The sequence below is a fragment of the Amblyomma americanum genome, chromosome 2 (genome assembly GCF_052857255.1).
Source record: "Amblyomma americanum isolate KBUSLIRL-KWMA chromosome 2, ASM5285725v1, whole genome shotgun sequence".
In the NCBI taxonomy this organism is placed as follows: Eukaryota; Metazoa; Arthropoda; class Arachnida; order Ixodida; family Ixodidae; genus Amblyomma; species Amblyomma americanum.
Window position 1 is genome coordinate 92,275,925 of NC_135498.1, and position 20,101 is coordinate 92,296,025.

Genomic DNA, 20,101 nt, shown 5'->3' on the forward strand with positions numbered 1-20,101 from the left:
CGCAAGCATAACATCGTCACAATATCAATTCCCTTGCAAAAGATAGTCGACCCCAAATAATTCAGTCGGTGTAATTGGAGGCCAATTTCCAAATAAAAATTCACTTGTTTCCATTTCCTGGGGCTTTTCCGTTTCGCCTCCATCGAAACGCGGCCGCGGCGGCCTCGGCATTTGATCTCGCGTGGAGGACTCCGAATTATTTTCTACCATAGGTTCGTTTATTCTTCACAGATTAAAAAAAGAAGCAAAAGAGGGAATTGCAAACCCGCTATGGGACTTCTTAATTTTTGCGAAACGTGCACTATCGCCGTCAAAATATTACGGGACGCCTGCTCTCGGAAAAGAGTTTATTGCACCTCTATCTCGTTTTCCTGTCACGCGAACGATTTAGCATACCGGAGACGAATGCCAGTTTTACGGAAGAGAGCTGCGCATGCGCAGTGAGTGCGCAACAGGTGTACGTAAAACCGGTATATGTATCATCGCTACTATGCGTACGTCTCCCGTATGCTAAACTTCTACAGCAGATCGAGCACGCACGTCCCCTCATACCTTGACACATTTCAGGTCACTGGATTGCATAACTGCGCCGAAAAAAAAAATCCGCACAATCGCGTTCCGTAAACTTTTGACCGTGATACATTACATAGCCCTGATAAAAATACGGCTCAATCCAGCTCAACTAACATGAAAATGTAAGGTTGAGACATGGAATCCTTTTGTTCATTTTCGGAGTTGTATTTTTTTTTTATCAGAATAAAAAAGTATTCGTCCAGCCAGAGGAGGCTATGGTCCAGCATTACTTTTGTTGCGAGGTGAGCGAAGTTTTCATTCCAAATAGTTCAGAACAGCGTTTTTACCGCTGCACAAAAATTACGCGCACGTTTTTACCTGATAAGGAGTTTGTTGTGAATGGAATCACGCTTTCGCTATACGCGGCTTGCGGCTCTTCTGCCCGTCGGCCGCGTTCCGCACCTCGCTTTCTCCGTCAGCTCCCCGCAGCACACGCGGAAAGCAGAGCACGCAGAGGTCACGTGAGCGCGCAGCCCCCGCGCCGCTCGCGCCATTTTGGAGGACGCGAGCCATGTAAACAACACCGGTGGCGCGAAAACATGGTGAAGATATTGGCGAAAATGCTGCTCGTTACTCGAAATAAAAATTGAAACGGTAGTTGGGGGCCAGCCCAGCCGACGGGCGAATTAGCGGCCGCTAAGAAACTCTCGCGATGCCGGCGTCGTGTTGCGCCCACGGCTGCTCCAACAGCGTGGCCCAGGGCAAGCGCCTTTTCCGCATCCCCCTGGGCGAGAAAGACGCCGCGAGGCGCGAAGTGTGGCTGGCGGTAATCAAGCGGCAGGGCTTCGTACCCACCTCAGGATCCCGGCTGTGCGAGGTGGGCTCTCTACCTGCAAAAGCGACCTAGCCTTGCTCTGCTTGCACAGCTGGGTAGCGGCAGCGGGCAAAATTGCAGCGAATGTGCGTGCCCATTGCTTTTGTTCCAGCTTGCCGGCGACGACCCAAAATGACTCGCGTATTCGCGTTTCGCGGTCTGTACTACATACGTGCGTCACCATTTATTTACTTTGCGAAAGTCAGAAGTTAAATGCATTCCGGATTGTAGGCAGCGTCAGCTCAGCATCAGCGACAACACCCAGCGACGAACCGGCCCGCAGCCTGCGATTACGAACATGCTGCAAATGAGTGCATGTGAGCGTTTCTTCTGACGTATTTTCGGTGAAGCTTGCACTCGGTGTCAGGAGGCGTCTTCGTTGGCGGGCTAACTTGGAAAGCTTAGGGCACAACACAAGTGGCGCCTATGCTGTGAAAAAGAATCGAGAAAGAATAAAAGGGGAAACAGCTTATCAGAGACCGAGCGCGGTTTTTACTGCTGCGTGAAGCTCACCTTACCTAGAATTGTTTGCGGATAGCTGCACTGAGTGACAACGGACTATACGAGCGACTGCTGTGATTAACGAGGGCGGCTGCACTGTCGCTGTGTGATGATCGCTTGCGCCTGCTGTCAGCAGCCGCGCCGAATGCACAGCTGTCCTGCTAGCAGTGGGAATATTGCCCGTATAGCACTGCAGGTGCAGAAAATGGTTCCTCCCCCCTTTATATAAAGAAATAAACAGGCCCAATTCCTAAGATATAGATGTGCTACTGCTTTTGCTCAGGTAACAACAGCACCAACTTTCTGTTGAGGCTAACCACAGCACAACTGCCACATCGTTGTGGTAATGTTGCATACAAAAGTAAATAGGCTGTGGTGATACACTCGACAGGTACAGATGTGAGCCGGCTTGTCTAGAGCGCTCGAGCTGTGGTGCGAAAGATTGAAAATTTTAACCAGGCAGCAGTTTTTACTGGTAATCCTTGCAGTCAAGTGCTGCTGCATAGCTACACGAATGATAACGAACAAGTTCAGTGCCTGCAACAAAAGAGCTGTGATAAGATGTTATCTTATTTGTAGCACATCACACTTCTCCAACCCTCTAGACAAGCATTCTCACCTCTTTACACTTAACTACATCATGCGGCTCGTTATGTATGCATTCCCAGGATTCAAATTCTCCTGAAGGAAAGAGGGACTCTAGTCCTCCCCATGGCGAAGGTTAGGACTTCCATTGATGCTACAAGTGCTCCATTACACGGCTTAGAAGCAAATTCACCTGAGCTGTAAACTTTTGACAAAGGTTGTACACTACTGCTCAAGTATTCTTGTGATCCTCCTGTCTCCCATGGTACACAGAGTTCAGTTCACAGTAGAGTGTGAAAGCCAATGTAGATTACATTTACAGAAGATGCTAGGCTTCTGCAGTTTGATTTATGTATATATTTTATTTACAGTATACTGCAAACCATAAAATGGGTCCGAGCAGGAGGGGTAGGAATGCATAAAAGAAAGCAGAAAACAAAGATGATTAATTATAGTGCATAGCATGAAGCAAGAAACAACTCATCAACTTTCAATAAGCAGTTATATCGATGTAATCAATGCTGTTTAGTACTTCAGGGGGGAGTTCATTCCATTCAGTTATTGTGCATTAAAAAAAGTTTCAAAGGCAGCCAAAACACGGAGGTTTCTACTGGTCAACGCCCAAGTTTTAAACGTGGCATTTTGAAAAAAAAAATAGGTGGACCTGTATCTGAGTAAATAAACAGTAAATTGATGAAATTCTAGCGCTGAACTTTGTTAGTGATTCCGCATGATGATGTCTAGTTAATCGCACAGAAACACCAAGTCTTGAGCTGTATTTAAATGTACAGTGACAGTGAAGGTACAGGAATTTGAAAGCGCATTCGCCACATTTAAGTTGAATCGAAGGAATTAACCCCATACGCTCTGACAACTTAAAATAGCAGAAAGAAATTCTCAGTCATTCATACAAGTTATCCGTTTACTCTCCCGCTATTTCTGTCATTCCCCTTCTCCTAGCTTATTCTGAACATGTCACAGACATGCTTATACCACAGTTTAGTTCTTGTCACGGGCTTTTGTTGAATGACAACTGGCCTGCATGTGCAAGATCGGGTGCAGAGCATGGTTGAATATAATTATGTTTTTCTCATGATTTCCATTTTGCACTGTTTGTACTTGTGCCTGTGATTCAGTGCATGCCTGGTACATGCTCGTAAGAATACCCTTGAAATATCTTTGCATCACTGAAATACTTGCAAAGTGCGTGCAATAACCAAACTGACACTTGCACTGCCAGCAACTCCTCTTCCAATTCCTGAAGCAAGCACAGTGCGGAGTTCTCAAGGGCTCCTGGCTTGGCCTGTGTCCATTTCACAGTATCTTCTAAAAACGCAAAGAACAGCTTTTTCAGAATCTGCAGAAGTGTTGCAGGAGAGGAGCAGTTTCATCTCTGCAAGCGCTGTTTACTTTCCGAGTGCATATTTTTTTAGACAGCACTGCCTACAAACTGTCAGTGCGTTCATGGCAGCTGCATTGCTTCTTATGCTGTGCTCGTGGTGTATTTTGCTCTGCCAATACAGAGCACTAGTGCCGAGTAGCTACTGTGGCCGTGTGTTGGGTTAATGCAAGACAGGTGCATTCATGGCCTCAGGCATTGGTTGCTGTTTGCAGAATGAGTGTTTATCAGATGCGGCTTTTGAATACATGTTTGCATGCCGCATACATCTAGCGCTGTTGCCTTCTTGGCCTTTGGTAACACACAGGCCTTTCTTGGAAACAGGCAAAGCCTTATCTAGACTGTGTACTTGCAGGACCATTTTACGCCAGACCAGTTTGAGCAGAAAAGAGCGGACGGGCGGAGACTTCTCAAGCACAATGCTGTGCCAAGCATCCCAGGATCAGCGGGAGCTGCAGATCGGAAAAAGGAGCAGCAACAGACCAGGAGAGCATCGAATGTATCAAAGAGAAGCCAGCTTTGGTCAGATTCCATGGAAGGTCAGTGGTGGTACTGTGCATTGTTTCATGGTACTGTCGTGCATGTGGGAAGATGTGCCAGGCTTGCAGTTTCTGTGTCAGTGGAGGGCCAGGTTGACTGCACTACAATCAGAGTAGAAAGCACACCCAAAGTGATGGTCGAATTGGATAGAACTAAAGAGCAGGCTAACGCTTAAGGTGTGGTCAAGAAGGTCTGTGTTGTAGCTAGCCCAGAAACAGAGTCTCAGAAAGGTGAATCTTTCAGAACTATTTGGCATTGAAGCCTCTCTACAAACACCTGCTCTTGTTGTACATTGTACTGATGTGCACATCACTGTTTCAGGGAGGGGGAAACGGGGCCAGTGGGGAGTGCTCGTGTGGGGCAATTGTAAAGCTGACAGTCTCCAGATCAAAGGCAATTTACATATCATTTGAATGTTTGAACCAGTATGTCCTTGATGGTCGCTACTTAAGCCTTTATGACAGAGTAAAGCCATGTTTTGCGACTGAAACTTTCTCTGGTTTCTTTTCTTAGTCACTGCCCCCTCATGGATGAGTTCCTGTCGTTGTCCTAGAGGTGCGGACAATTGTCAGATTTTGCAAAAATAGAAAATCATTCCAAAAACAAAAGTTGTTCATCACTTGGTGGTGGGTTGTCTTCTTCTTGGCAGCTTACAGTATGGCTGAAGCTGAGGGAAGGTCTTAGCGTTGTCTTAACCTGTAATAGACAGAAAAGCTTTCATTTCAGTCTTTAGCCTGGGGCCTCAGCATCTGAAACCGCGTGCTAGTGTGGCAGTAACAACAGCTTGGGTAGATGAGCAGCAGTGGAAATTAGAAGTGCAGGCTAGACTGAAAGAGCACAACAGTGGTCTAACATTTTGCTAACTTCCAAGACACTGTGATAGTTAGAAAGCCTGATGTGCCTACGTATAGCATGAGCAGTGGCAACACCTGTGCAAGGAGAGCATAGTTCCTGTATTCTGCCAAGTTGTTCGCAGCAGACAACATACCACAGACATGTTGGCAACAGCATGTGTGTGCACAGCAAATTTTCTGTATTCTGTGGAATTGTTTTTAGTGCATCGCATAAAGTGGGCATAGCACACCACATTCCGGAGCTGCGGCAGTGGCGTAACAAACTCAACACTGACTCATCACTGGAGAGGCGCTCCTGCTGCTTTCCCAAGTATCTCACACACTTTCTGGGACATTGACGAAATCATGTGCTGCTCTGAAGTTTTGAGCCCTCTATGCGTAAGATAATGGCTCGCTTATTGTTGTCTATGTTTGGAAGCATGAATTGCCATGCGGCTGAACAGCTGAGTTTTACTTTTACACAGTGCTTATCTTCTTACTGGCCTTATCCGAGAATCTTTTGTTCGGTTCTCTCGAAAAACGAAGAGCGTACCGGTGGTGCAAGAAAGAAACTGGTTTAGTTTGTGAAGTTTCAAAGGCAGCTTTAACACGGGGGTTTCTAGTGGTCAACGCCCAAGTTTTGAAAGTGGCATTTTGAAAAAAAAATAGGTGGACCTGTATCTGAGTAAATAAACAGTAAATTGATGAAAAATAATACTGTGGTGCATATCTATTTGTGACATTCACATATCGCACCTGTGCAAATTTTTCTTTACATTTGTAGCTACCCCTCTTATTTAAGTTGACAGGTCCTCTGAACAACCTGTTGAGCAACCTTTAGTGGTGATAAGAGGCTGGCAGACACAAACATCACGGTGCTCGACAAATCACAAGGCACATCGCTATGATTTATTCCTTTTGGTGCTGTCCAGCATTGTGCTGGTGCTGCTATTGCTGCTATATTGGCTGTCGAAACCGCTGTTCATAATGTAAGGCAAGTACATTATCTGGCAGATAGATTCCTTTAGGCTGATGATCATCAGTGGTTTGGTCAGCACAGGGTTGCTTATGTTGCATAGCCCCATATAATTTGGATCTGCCCAGATTAGCCTGCAGAAAAAAAATTTATTTCTGTGCATTCAGACAAAGCAGGTCAGTGAAAAGCACAGAAGCAAGAGGTGACATGTGCGCTCAACCCACTGCAAAGTAAACCAGTTGACCAGCTAGGGAGGCAAAGCAGCAATCAATTTTTTCCGCAAATTGGCATCCCACAAACTTTTGTCCATTATTGTACATTGCTGGCACCTGGCTGCACAGCTGGAGTTGAAAATGGGAGAAAAAAAGTGTTGTTGAAAGGGGGGGTATTGAAATTTTACATGTATGCACCGCTTGCATGCGTCTTACACTCTTCTAAGCTGGTTTTTCCTTGTTTATTTCGAGTAGACAGAAATGTAACTTGATCTGGATGTTAGTTTTGCAGTTTGTGTTTTAATTTGAGGGCTGCCGTTGCACTACAGAGTGCCACAGCACTGCTGTCTGTAATGCTCAGTTGGTAGCCATTGTGTAATGTGAACATCAACTTACTCCTGCATTTGCTGTGTGAAACAATGAATAACCTTGTGAACATCAAAAATGCCTATGCTGTCTCTTCACGGCTGTCCAGCAGTGTATGTAAGAATGCCACTTAACGTGAAAATGCTGCAGGCAGCGAGCTGTTTAGGCCAGTGAAGTCGTTATTTCCTGCTTGATAAATTTTTTGGTGTTGCCTTAAAGGAATGACATCAACCTCTTGTAGACTTATTGTTGCCAATAACCATTCAGCATGTCATGTGAAATATATCAAGTTACATTTGAATTGAATAGGTAATAGAGACATTTAGAATAAAGTGATTCTGTCGGTTAGGGGCACAGGGGAATAACGAGGCACCAGTGCGCAGGTGCAGAACAGTACTGCCCCTCCGCTTATTGTACTGTGCTTGCGCACTGGCGCTCCGCTGTTCCCTTATGCCCCTAAATGGAACTTAACCCACGTAAATGTAATCTTTTGTCCATCAGCCGCCGCCGTAATCCTCTAATTTTCTCTTACGAAATATTAGAAGTTCCCGTACAACTAGTTCAGTCATACAAGTACCTAGACATAACAATTTCTAGCGATCTTTCTTGGAGCTTGCATGTTACTAACATAATATCGTCAGCAAACAAGACGCTAGGTTTCCTCAAGCGCCATCTTCACCATGCTCCAAAACATGTCAAGTTGTTAGCTTACAAATCATTCGTCAGGTCCAAACTAGAATTTGCATCGCCCATTTGGAATCCTCATCAAGCTTACCTCATCAATGCCCTCGAATCTGTTCAAAATCGCGCTGCTCGCTTCATTCATTCATCGTACTCTTATGACATCAGCGTTTCCTCCTTTAAAACAGCATCCGGATTATCACCCTTATCGCTCCGCCGTCGCATTGCCAGCCTGTCTTTATTTCACAAATTCTTCCACAGCCCTATGCACGTCGCACCTTATAATCTTCCCCCAGCACGCATATCTCATCGCACCAGCCATCACCTACAAGTTGCCCGCCCACGCTCACGCACCGTCACTTTTTCTAATTCCTTCTTTCCTCGTGCAGCCGCAGACTGGAACGGCCTTCCAAACAACGTTGCCATCATCACTTGCCCAAGTCTTTTCGCTGAAAATGTAAAAACTTTCTTCTTATTGCGAATCTGTGCTTTTAATTGTTGCCCCCCTTATGTAACACCCCTCTTTTGGGGCCTTTAAGGTAATAAAATGAAATGAAATGAAATGAAATGAGAGGGTCACTCTATTCTAAAAGTCTCTAATATGTATGACAAATTATTAACAGCAACGCCGTGTCTGTGCTCGTCTTGTGCCGTCCTAAGTTTGCTTGTTTAGTTTCTTGCAAAGAATGTTTTGAAATGAAGTTGTAGCCTTATCTCAAAAGAGAGAAATGAAGCCGCACTGCAAAATGGCCCTAAAAAATTCGCCTTTTTTTATTTCCGGTGTTTTTATTGCCTGTGTTTTTGTGCAGTGGCATTCAGTACTGGTTCTGTCCTTGTGGAACAGGATGAAGTAATTGGACTGTGTGCTCATGCAAAGGAGCACTTTTCACTTTATGCAGAAGGAGACCAAGAGACATTTACAACATTACATTTCATGAGCAAAGCTCCTGGTAGTGCTTTGCTTATGAAAGCACTGATGCTGCTGCTTTTTTCTGGTTACTGGCTTTCAGGGGGTGGTGTACACCTGTAACAACTACACTTGCGATGTTTAGTGTTTACTTTTTAGCTGTGCAGTTTCTGTGTTGCAAATTATGACAACTGGTCAGAAGAGGTGAGATCCTGAAGGACCTGTAGAGAGACTAGGGTAAATTGAGTGAACAGGTACATTGTGTTGAACGTATGCTGTAAGTCTTGGCCAAATACTGGTGCGGCATGCTTTGCTAGTTGCCCATGAATTTGAACGAAAAGGCCTGATAGGGTCTCTGGTGGCAACACCAACCTTTGTTTCTTGATGGTGGGAGTCAGCTTTGACGTGCTAGCCGTAGCATGCCGCCATTGGCTGAAAAACTTCTCCAGGACTGTCTGTTCTAACAAACATATTGGTCTTGAAGCTGTTTCAGATGAGCGTGGATAGTTGTGCTGCAGCAGCAGAGCAATACGGAACTAAAGAGAGTGAGTGAGAAGATACAGGATGAAGGCTTGCAGAAGTCGGGCGTGTTACAGCGAGTTCCTATCAACAGTGAAATACCGTGCTTAATTGCACACTTAATGGCAGTGTTGATATGATGGATGGTTTTTGCCCTTCACTGTCCCTCCTCTTTTGTTGTCCTGCCTCTGCGTGATGTATAGGACAAGGTGTGAAGGTTTTGAACAGGGAAAAGGTGAGCTCTAAGGAGAGGCAGCATCTGGGAAGAAGGAGTGGAATTCAGTTCTTTAAAGCCCCTCCGCTCCTCCACATCATAAAAAATTGCATTTCTGAGTCCACTGCCTTGACACCAGCTAACAACGAAACTTTCAATTAAGCGCAACTTAGGAGCTTGTTCATTGCTTGATGGCATTAAGAATGCCTGTGCCATGATTGTAGTGTGCCCTTCTGCCTTTGTCATCCCAACCTTGCAGATGAAGAGGACGAGGAGGAAGTGGAAGACCCTGTGCATCCTCAAGCAGCAGGCGACAGAGCAGACGGGGTGATATGCAGTGAAGACGTGCCTGACTGGGCTGATGCGCTGACACGAAAGGCCATGCAGATCCGGTTGGCAACCGGCCAGCGAGGCTACGCAACCATGCTCCAGATGTGCCCCGGGTTCCCTTCCGAGCTGCAGCTGCGGCAGTGTGCCGAGGCCCTGCCATTTGGACCAGGTGAGGTTGACAAGGCACGGAAAAAGGATTGTGCGTCCTTTAAGTTCTGGGTTCGAGGTGGCCCATGCATGGACACTGCACAGTCATCATCACCATCACCACCGTAACTATAATTCCTGTATAATCAAGATCACCATCATCATTTGAATTAACTCTGCAGCAGGGCAGGGGGCTCTACCAGTGATGATCACTTATTACCCATTTCTTGTGCCAGCCACAGCCACTGTGTTTCAGCAAATCTTCTAACCTCATCACTTGACCCGAACATGTACCAAGGCCAGCTGCATTCCCCTTCTCTTGGTATCCCTTAGCCTCTTTTCGAGACCACTGGTGATCTGTTCTATGCATTATTTATTCTACCGTGGCTTAGTAGTACTTGTGGCTTGGCTAATTGTTCTATTGCTGTAATGATAAATAACTGTTCAAACGACACGAAACTGACAGGCTTGTACATGCATATCCTGTCAGCCATTGTTTCCTGAGTTTGTCTTTTGTATTTTCACCGTTATTTCTTTATCCTGCTAGTTATTTTCTTCACCTAAACTTCAGTTAGAATATTGACAGCTGAGCCTTGTTCTTTAACCCACCCAGCAGCCTTTCTGTCTCCTCAATGCAATGCTTATCATTTTCCTATCCACTGCTTTGCCACATTGTCCTCACGCTCATTCCAAGATTTTTCATTAGCCTACAAATTCCAGCCCTCGTTTTGGCAGGGCTGCAAGTGTTAAGGAAGTTATAAATTTTAAGGGGATATCTAAAGGCGTGTGGCAAAAAAAAAAGGAATTTTAAGCAGTACCTGTATAGGAGACTCTCTCTAGAGGTAAGCACTCTTGTCATTGTTGCTGAAAGCTTTCACATCGATGCGTTAGACTCTGAGAATGATATTCACATGAGCTGTAAGCAGCATGTTCCAGACTGGCCTGGCCTATGTGGACCTTGACTACATTCCTCAAATGGGATTGATGAATTTGTGCCTGAGTGTGTTTCCCTCCTCAGACAATGCAGTCCAACTCGTCGCTCAAACACCCTGATGAATAAGCTTTCCATGGCTTTTGGTGGCCTTTTGTTTTTTTTTTGTTTTTGAGGGCCAAATCACAAAGCTAAACTAATGTTCAGGCATTAAAACATTGGATATAAGTTATAAACGTCCAGGATTTCATCAGCAATAGCCCCTCTTGCAGATATGTAAAAAACTGGGAGATTGATTAAGGGAGATTGATCATTACAGCATGACTAAGTCTAGCTAATTTTGATAATTTCTGAATGTCAAAGAACGGTAAACCTGGGGCAAAGAGATAGGCAAATACAGTAAACCAAGAGCAGAAGTGAAAACTGCTCCTTCTTCTGTTAATGCAGCATTATGACCATAGAAGTTTTAGGCTGTTCTGCCCTGCAGAGCCCCTGCACCTCAGGAAGCTAATGATTGGTTGTTCTTTGATAGGCATGCTAGAAAAGACTACAGAAAAGGATATTCACATTTTCAGACTCCGTTTCTTGGGTGATATACACTGGGCATTGCCAGGTTAGAACATGCGTATTTGCCGGATGCAGGGTCCGTATTCCGAGTTTGTGTCATCTATTCTCCAAGTTTTTTACATATCTGCAATGAAGGCATCACTGGTGATGAAATCCTGGAAGTGCATAACTTCTATCCGACGTTTTAATGCTTGAACATTAGTTTAGCAATATGATTGGCCTTCAAAGACAAAAAACAAAAGGCCACCAAAAGCCATGAAAAGCTTATTCATCACGGTGTTTAAGCAGGGAGTTGTGCTGCATTGTCTGAGGCGGTAGGCACACTCAGGCACAAATTCACCAATCCCATTTGAGGAATGTAGTCAAAGTCCACATAGGCCAGGCCAGTCTGGAACATGCTGCTTACAGCTCATGTGAATATCATTCTCAGAGTCTAACGCATCGATGTGAAAGCTTTCAGCAACAATGACGAGACTGCTTACCTAGAGAGAGTCCCCTGTACAGGTATTGCTTTAAATTCCATTTTTATTTCCACACACCTTTGGAGATTCCCTCAAAATTTATAACTTCCTTAACAATTGCAGCCCTGCCAAAACGAGGGCTGAAACTTCTAGGCTAATGAAAAATCTTGGAATGAGTGTAAGGAAAATGTGGCAAAGCAGTGGATAGGAAAATGATAAGCATTGCATTGAGGAGACAGAAAGGCTGCTGGGTGGGTTAAAGGACAAGGCTCAGCTGTCAATATTCTAGCTGAAGTTTAGATGAAGAAAATAACTAGCTGGATAAAGAAATAACCGTGCAAATATAAAAGACAAACTCGGGAAACAATGGCTTTCAGGATATGCATGTACAAGCCTGTCAGTTTCATGTCGTTTGCACAGTTATTTATCATTACAGCAATGGAACAATTAGCCCAGCCACAAGTACTACTAAGCCATGGTAGGATAAATAATGCATAGAACAGACCACCAGTGGTCTCGAAAAGAGGCTAAGGAGATACCAAGAGAAGGGGAATGCAGCTGGGTGCCAACTATATGTGCGAAGTCTGACCCCTGTCAGGCCTGAGCAGATTTTTTTTTTTGGCTTTTTCGTTTGCTAAAAGAAATAAGTTTGGGCTCCAAAAGGGCTGTTCAGGCCAGCTTCCAGCCTTCCTACATAGTTGAGCCTTTATGCTCCGGAGTGCTGAGTGAGGAAGGTTTTTAGTCTGGGGGACGGTGGTATTGTTCATCCTTTGTGAGGAGGTTTGCTGAAGGTCACAATGGGGGAGTTGTTTTTGAAGTGCCAGTGTGGCTGGAGCTTTGTGTTCTGGCCAGACAGAGAAAGCTGCTGAGGTAGCAGCTACCCATTTAGGCCCACCAGTTTTAGAAGTCTCTAGCTTGGCCAGCGGTGTTGTGCAGAGAGAAAAGTGTGGCACTGGTGAGTGTAGGCAAGCATGCTGCAGTTCTAAGAAATGCTCTACGAATGCACACTAGCACACACACACAGAAACGATACCACTTTTAATAAACACTGGTAACTGTAGGTTGATTGCAGACTGAAAGTACCTGGCTGTCTGAACTGGTTTTGGGTTGTGCATGTACCTATTTGTGAACCATTTCTATTTTTATTTTTGGAAAGCATTTTAGCACCCTTTGTAGAATAATGCCTACAGGCAACAGTCTGGCTGAATTTGTTGTTTGAAGTAGAGGCTTGAAGTAGCAGTCAAGGGAAATAGGACAGCTGTTATTTTTTGTAGTTGGTGTAGGTTACATCCAACTACATGGGCTGCACCTGTGTAGCCACTGTAGCAAGGCTCTGCTTTTTTTTTGTCAGTGTTCAAAAAAGTCTAGCTCCACCCACATACACGAATGCATTTCTTTTACTTGTAGTGTAGTGTAAGAACTACACTTTCTCCACTGCTTTTTAAGGTGTAGAGACTTAAAGAAGGCAGGCATTTCAAACATGCAACATCCTTTTCTAGCAGCAGACGCCACGATTGGTTGTAGTACTGCTGAACAAGTCAGCAAATTTTTGTTTGCCTGGATGTCTGCAGTGACATGGCGGTCCATTTATGGATCAGAGACAGCCGCAACCTTACCTTTTTCGAAGATGGCATTGCTTATGTCACTGGTAGTGCATATTTCAGGTTCCTGAACACTACTTCACGTTAAGTTTTGCTGCGTTCACTTTCATTTGTGCTAAGTGACCCGCATAATATGAGCAGTTCAGTGCGTACATTGTCATCTGGCGAAATATATGAGCCCAAGGCCTACTTCACTAACAGAGGTGCCTTCCATGCTTGCCTATGGCATAGTGCAGTAATGTTTTTAAGTGCTGGGTGAGCTTGCACCCCATACTTCAAGAGTTTTAACATAAAGTGGAACCCGGTTCCTCATCACTAGCGGGATCGAATGCTTCATACTTCAACGTGAGGAACCCATGGTCAGGTCAATAGTCTTGTGCAAGAAATTTATTTGCGGTCGTTTAGATCTGCTCCATGTACCGACTGAGCAGATGATGCAAGTTGGTGTGGCACGCTCTGCGTGAAGAAAAGAGTGCTCTTTGAATTTACAGTACACTCCCATTAAGAAGAATTTGATTGAGACGAATTCTGAGGTTGAGACGAATTCTGAGAGCACATGTGCTTCAGTTAAGACAAACTTTCACAGCGACCGCAAATGACGGCAGCCCTGCACAACAGCACTCAAAAGGGCATCTGCGCAGCACTGTCAAGAAAGGAATAAAAACATATAAAATGCGTCTGCACAAGAAAGCACATCCCCAAGATGGCTTCTGGGCACCGCTGTGCAATCTGAGGGGAAGCCTTGTTGCCGAAGCGGGCATTCTTGGGGCGGAGCTTTCTTTCCAGTGCATTAACAGCAGGGCACTTTCATGCTAGCGCTGACGCAGAGATATAACGTGGTAAGATCTCGGCGCCGTGTGGTGTCGTGTGTATCACGTGCATCATGCATCACATGCTATGTGTTGCCTTCCACAGACTAAAAGGCACGTATGTGCAAAATGCGACGGCTCATTGAAACACGGGGCCACATGTTCAACCGAGGCGGCATCGCAGCACGTTGGTGTGCCTGCTCGTGGAGTTAGTAACAACTATGCTGCAAAAGAAGTGAGATAAGAGTGAGACACATGGCTACCCTGCTGGGCACCGTCAACGTACTTGGAGCAGAATGGAAAACAAAAATCAGAAAAAAATGCAAACACAAATAGCAGCTGCTGTGAGATACAGTGAGAAAAATGAGACTGTGAAAAAAGAATATTGGATCAATACCGTTTTCAAGTATGGTAACACAAGCTTGTTTCATGCTCTTTGTTTGCAGTTAACCATTTTCCGAATGGCTATTTTATTCATTGTTTTCATGTGTGTAGTAAAACCTCACTACAAGAAACACTCAAGGGCCCTGAGAAAGGTGTTTCTTGTAACAAAAAATTCTAAAAACGCTGAGGAGTCGGGACTATATCAGTTTATTGCACATCAGGGTATAAGTGTGTTTAAAACACATTCACACACATTAACAGGAAATTGTTGATGTGACTTCCCATGACTTCACTTCAACGTGACTTTTCGACATTTGAGTCTTATGTCTGATGCGAAACTATAGCGGCTAGATCGTCAAACAGAAGTGTCTCATGTAAACGTGGTGACAACTCCGGAGTCCGACCGGTCTGACTTCCAGTGTACAAAGTGACTGGCACTGCGGAAGCTGAGACTGAAATCCAACCCAGCGTAAATTCAACTCAACAGTCGATGCAGGAGCGAGACTGCAATTATAGAAGCAGAATGACGGAAATTTTGGTGTAACGAGACAGTAATCGCGACCATGTGATGTGTGACATACAGCTGCGGAATGGAGCAGAATCGAGACAAGGGATTGAAAAGTGCAGTACATACGAGGTGCTACGACGTCGGCCGCATTGCGTGAGCATATCTGGGTTGTGTCTCTTCTAAATAGTGAAGAATTTACTCTAGGGACCTAAAAAAGTTGCCCATAGTAACCAATAGTCTCTTGTAACTATGTCTCTTGTAACGAGAGTTTACTCTATGGACACACCTAGCATGCTCAGATAACTTTCTTGAGGGGCACTCCTGTTAAGACGAACAAATTTTCTGGTCTCTTCAAGTTTGAATTAAAGGTAGTCTGCTGTATTTATCTTTATACACTGTGCTAAACCATTCTTTAGCTGTTCGTTGTGGTGTTGACGTACCGGTGATTTTCGACTGCTTGCAAAGCAGTTTGAAAACATCCTGCAGTGCATGTACTCTTTGTCACCATTGGTACCGCTGCTCTCTGAACTACTTAAACCACCATCTGAATTAATAAGGGAAGAAGCACGGCTGCTTGTTTTGCTAATACAGCATGGAGGTAACAGTAATGTAAGCAGCACTCAGGCTTATCATCCTACATTTCAAACTGTGCTGAAAGCAGGCTAATTCGGCCTGACCATTCTGGAAGAGACTGGACCACACCTTTGGAGTTTCAGTGAAATTTGCCTCTGCTCAGCAGATCAGGAGAGAGTGCTCCATTGCAGAGTCGCAGAGTGAGTTGCTCTAAAACGACCTATGGAGCTTGCCAACCCAATCGAGCCTGATCAGTGGTACATGCGTTCTCCACCACGGAGCAAGGAAAGCTCCTCCAGATCAACCACAGGAATTCGTCATAAATGTAGTCACTCTAGTTACAAGGTTAAAGCCATTCGGCAAGCACCAACTAGACCAGATATTGTCTTTAGATGTCTTAACATTTAGGTTAGAGGTTCTTTGTCCATGCATATTGCCAGGTGCCATCTCCTACTTGTTCTTTTAACTTCTTCATTTGGATGCACCAGCTCAACCCGGCAGTTGTCCCTATTCCCAACCCTAACCCCGCCCTTGCTGTGTAGCTCTTACCTGGACGACCAGCACAGGCTGGTGTGGTGGGCCAAACTGACAGCAGCTACTGCAGGAGCCCTAGACCGAGGGCTCCCCCTGCATGGTGCAAACTTCTCTTTATTGGACCGAATAAATGCACTTTGTCATCATCGTGTTCTTCAACTTTGGAATGTGGTGTTCCCTACGTTCAAAAATGTGAAGTTTGAGGACTGTTCCACTCCCGGCTGCTGTTCGCAGGACTGCTGTACGGCCTGCTTCCTGTGCTGCAGTGCAAGGTGTCCACCATGGGGCCAGAGGAGAGGCATGCTGCCATCTGGCTGGAGAGGGTGGCAGTGCAGCCGGGTTTGGGACCCACCCTGAGCACAGCTGCGAAGGGGCCATCGGGAGATGCCCTTGTCTTTATCGTAGCAGGGCTGGCCTCCTGCTGGAAGCAAACACTGGGCTACCACCTGTTGCCAAAGCCTGCTTCTGCGAGCTCTGCAGGTGAGGATCTCGTTTGCTGATCTATCATGCGACCATACTACCACACACACACTGTCCTTTGCTTCCCAATGCACACGCGCAATACTTGGTTTCATATTTATCGTGCGAGCTGACTACCAAGGGTGACCAGGATGTGAACATTAACCAGCATGTGTTATACTCGCACCCATTCTCTCTCTCTGTCTTGACCATCTCCTGCTGTGGACATTTCTCTCCCGCATCTTCAGCCCTCCGCATAGAATGGCGGGCTACAGCTTTGCTAGCGGACAACTTTCTGTGGCACTGCAGTAGCACAGTATGGACACAAGCTTGCAGCTCTCAGCTTCCAGTATCCTTGTTGTCAGGTTTGCAGGTGCCGACTACCACGAGAAAGCGACATCCCACGTAGAAAAATTAAATTTTATTCTGTTCTCCCATCGTTCTCAGCACCAGAGTCATGTATTCGTTTATTTCGGTAAAAGAAGATTCCAGTTGCTGGAAAGCAATTATGGTCGATAAAAGTCAGTTGGCGGTCCCTTTAATTCTGCTTTTTAACAGCAGCTATCTGCATTCAGAGCGTTATTGATGTTCATCTCTCATTACTTTCCCATTGGCATTACACTGTGGATTGTGATGGGTTCCTCGCAAACAGCCAGCACCCTTGTTTTTTGTGAGAAAGCTCATACTGCAGCACTTGTTGCCCCAAAAGGGAATGAAGATTGAAACTCGTTAATGGTCGTAAACTATCACATCACTAGGGCTTGGCACAAGCCCAACACTGCCTGTAGCAAACAGCACTGCCTTGTGTGAAGCTCTTGTACTTCTTGTGAGATACTGAGGAATTTGGCTTCAGGAGCATTAGTGTGCATTATATTTTTCACAATGCCTTATAAAGGAGGAACATGGAAACAGACGCAGCCTGAATAGCTTGATGTGTTGGCAGTTTCAGTAATGTATCTTTTTTTTTTGCTGCTAAAAGAAAGTACTCATTCTACAGATTAAAGCAGTCGAGTTTGGATGTCGGCCGACTTAGACAGATCTTAGGTTCAGGCCATTTGAATCCAAGACAAGGAATGACTTCAGTATGCTTTTAATTTGTATTTTTATTTGACACTAGCGTGGTGGTCACACAACAAGACATTCAATAAATTTTGTTGTACCAGGCTTCAATTTATAACAATGGCAAATGTCCAGATTATTGTGAAGCAATGAAAACTCTACTCATTCAGTTCAGAGGACCTTTGGAAAAGCAGTTGTGCTGAGACTGCATCACTATAACAGGGGGTGGTTCTGAACATGTGACACCTCATGCATTACTATTTGCAATTTCAGTAACCTTTTTGCTGCGCGCATGTTACAGTTCCACGAGTAGCGTGTGCAGTAAGGAGTGAGATGCCTATCTCTTATAGCCTCTGAGCCATCAAAGATCGAAATACTGCTTCGCTTTTGGCTGTAAGTGGCACCACATTTTTTTCTTTTTTCCCTGCACAGGAAGCCCCGAGTTTGCCGACTTGATCAAGGACATCACCTTCTGTGCTATCAGAAAGTGCGAAGCCCTTGGCCTGACTGTTCATGCTCTTGTGACAGACCTGAGCACCATCAGTCTTTTTGTCTGGAGACAGTGCGGTGTTTCGACCCGACCTATCAGGCGACCCGTGTTCTCGACACTTCACCCCTGCGCCACTGAGCAAGAGGTGAACGACCGGCGGTTGCTGATCCTTGCCGATGTACCGCATGTCACGAAGAGCATCGTGGACACACTCATTGAAAATGAGGCCATTCTTCTGCCCCGAGATGTGGTCGAGAAGCGTGGTCTGCCCTCAGAAAAGGTGTGTTTCAACCACATTCGGTCTCTGTTTGCGAAAGACACTGCTGAGAATTTGGGATTTGTGAGTGGCGTCAATGTGGACCGCCTCGGGTCGGAGTGCATGCAGAAGGACGTGAGCATTGCCGCAGCAGTTGTGAGTCGGGGCACGGTGACGGGGCTTCGTTGCCTGCGCATGGTCAATCTTCTTCCAGTGGAGGCCGAAGCAACAGCCTGGTTTGTGGAACAGCTAGATCGTTGGTGCTCACTGATGACATCGCCATCGCTAGGTGCAACAGAAGAGCAGTGCAAGGAGGCAATTGCATTTATGCATGAATTCAAGGACACATTGTCACGCATATCCTTGCCCTTTCACACGCAAGAGGAAGTGCAGCTGTGGCCAGCCAAGATCGGGCTGTGCATCTCAACACTGGCTACACTGCAGCTGCGCGAAACATTAGCAGCTGGAGGTAACTTTAAAAACTGCCTTTTCCTCGGTAGGCGAACCTCAGCCTTGTTGGAGAATGTGCTTAGGGCCATTGGTTCAGTGAACTGTGTGCCGAGCCTGTCAGACTTTCGATCGTCGTTGCACGCAGTGGCCCTTGCACAGCTGTTTCTTCACATCCAAAATGGGAGCCTCTCGGTTGACGATAGTGCTGATGTTGCCGAATTCATCAGTTTGAAGCCAAGCGAAAATGCAGGTGATAGCAGTGCCTTTGTTGGGAGTGAGAAGAGCATTAAGAGCACTGTCAGTTGAGACTGCAACCTTGTTAGTGACCATTGAGTGAAATTGAGATCACATATCACACCCTGCAAAGGAGGAACAAGCCCACCTCTGCTGTTTTGCCACAAGGGGGGGTTGCTCGTCTGCTTGCAGGGCCGCCACATCTTCCTCACAACCGTTCATCCTGGCTGCCTTCCTGGCAGCCAAGCTTGCAATATAAGGCACACCGGATCTAACAAAAGATGACAGGCTCTCGGGGTAGTCTACTCGGTGTGTGTAGTCGTGGTCCACTGGCTGGATAATTGGAGACCGCCTCGCTGCAGTCACAGCCATGCCCATACTTTCTTGAAGAGCTGCTGTGCCACTCAAAATGGGAATGATGTCCTGTGCGTACTTGCCATTGCTTGGAGACCTGTCTTCTGTTTGCACCAGGAGTCGCTTGCACAAGACCATGAACTATGCTGTGGTTGGGTTATTATTGTACCCACTTTGTCCTTGAATGCAACTGAAGGAGGCTTCCCCATGGTCTTGACTCATTTTGTGGATCAGGATGTACTTGAGATCCCGTTTGACCAGCTTATCAAATATGGGTTGCCGTTTTAAGCTCTTCACAGCCATTGTTTAGGCTCTTCCTGTGTGAAAGAACACCTTCCAGCAAGCTTCATGTTTCCTTCTCAACGGTGCCTTGAACCACTTGGCCAGACAGTTTCTTGAGTTGAGCATGTCAGACAGCTGGTCAGAAATTCTCACGAATTTTGCTGTAGCAGTACTTGTTCCTTTGAATTTGGGCAACTTCAGATCAGTCTCGTAAATCTCCAGAGGATCAGCAACTTATGCACTTAGTGCCTGGACTGCAAGGCTGGCCTTCATGTCCTACTTTTCTCATTCATTTGGGCGTTTGCCAGCTCATTGCCCTCCTTTCATTGCAGTGCTTCCAGGGTCTTTATGTAGGCCCACTTCACATAATTGCTGTCATTGCCAAACAAATGACTGATGGTTGCTAAGAGATTGCAGTTGAGCTTTAGCCTTTTCTAGTCAGGTGTAGTTTCCCCACTGACTATTTTCCAGTCAGCATTCTTTTGGGCCTTCTAGTCCCTGTTGAGGAAAGGCGTACTATGTCATAATGTGGTTATGAACAGTTATTTACAG

General features: G+C 45.6%; 1 protein-coding gene across 1 annotated transcript; it reads left to right on the forward strand.

Moving 5' to 3' along the window:
* Positions 1–1,047: 1,047 nt before the first annotated feature.
* Positions 1,048–18,985, forward strand: LOC144121602 (uncharacterized). The gene is made up of 5 exons (XM_077654902.1): positions 1,048–1,390; positions 4,228–4,411; positions 9,380–9,619; positions 16,200–16,445; positions 17,916–18,985. The coding sequence occupies exons 1-5, from the start codon at positions 1,226–1,228 to the stop codon at positions 18,983–18,985; spliced, it is 1,905 nt and encodes a 634-aa protein (XP_077511028.1). The 5' UTR covers positions 1,048–1,225.
* The last annotated feature ends 1,116 nt before the right edge of the window (positions 18,986–20,101 follow it).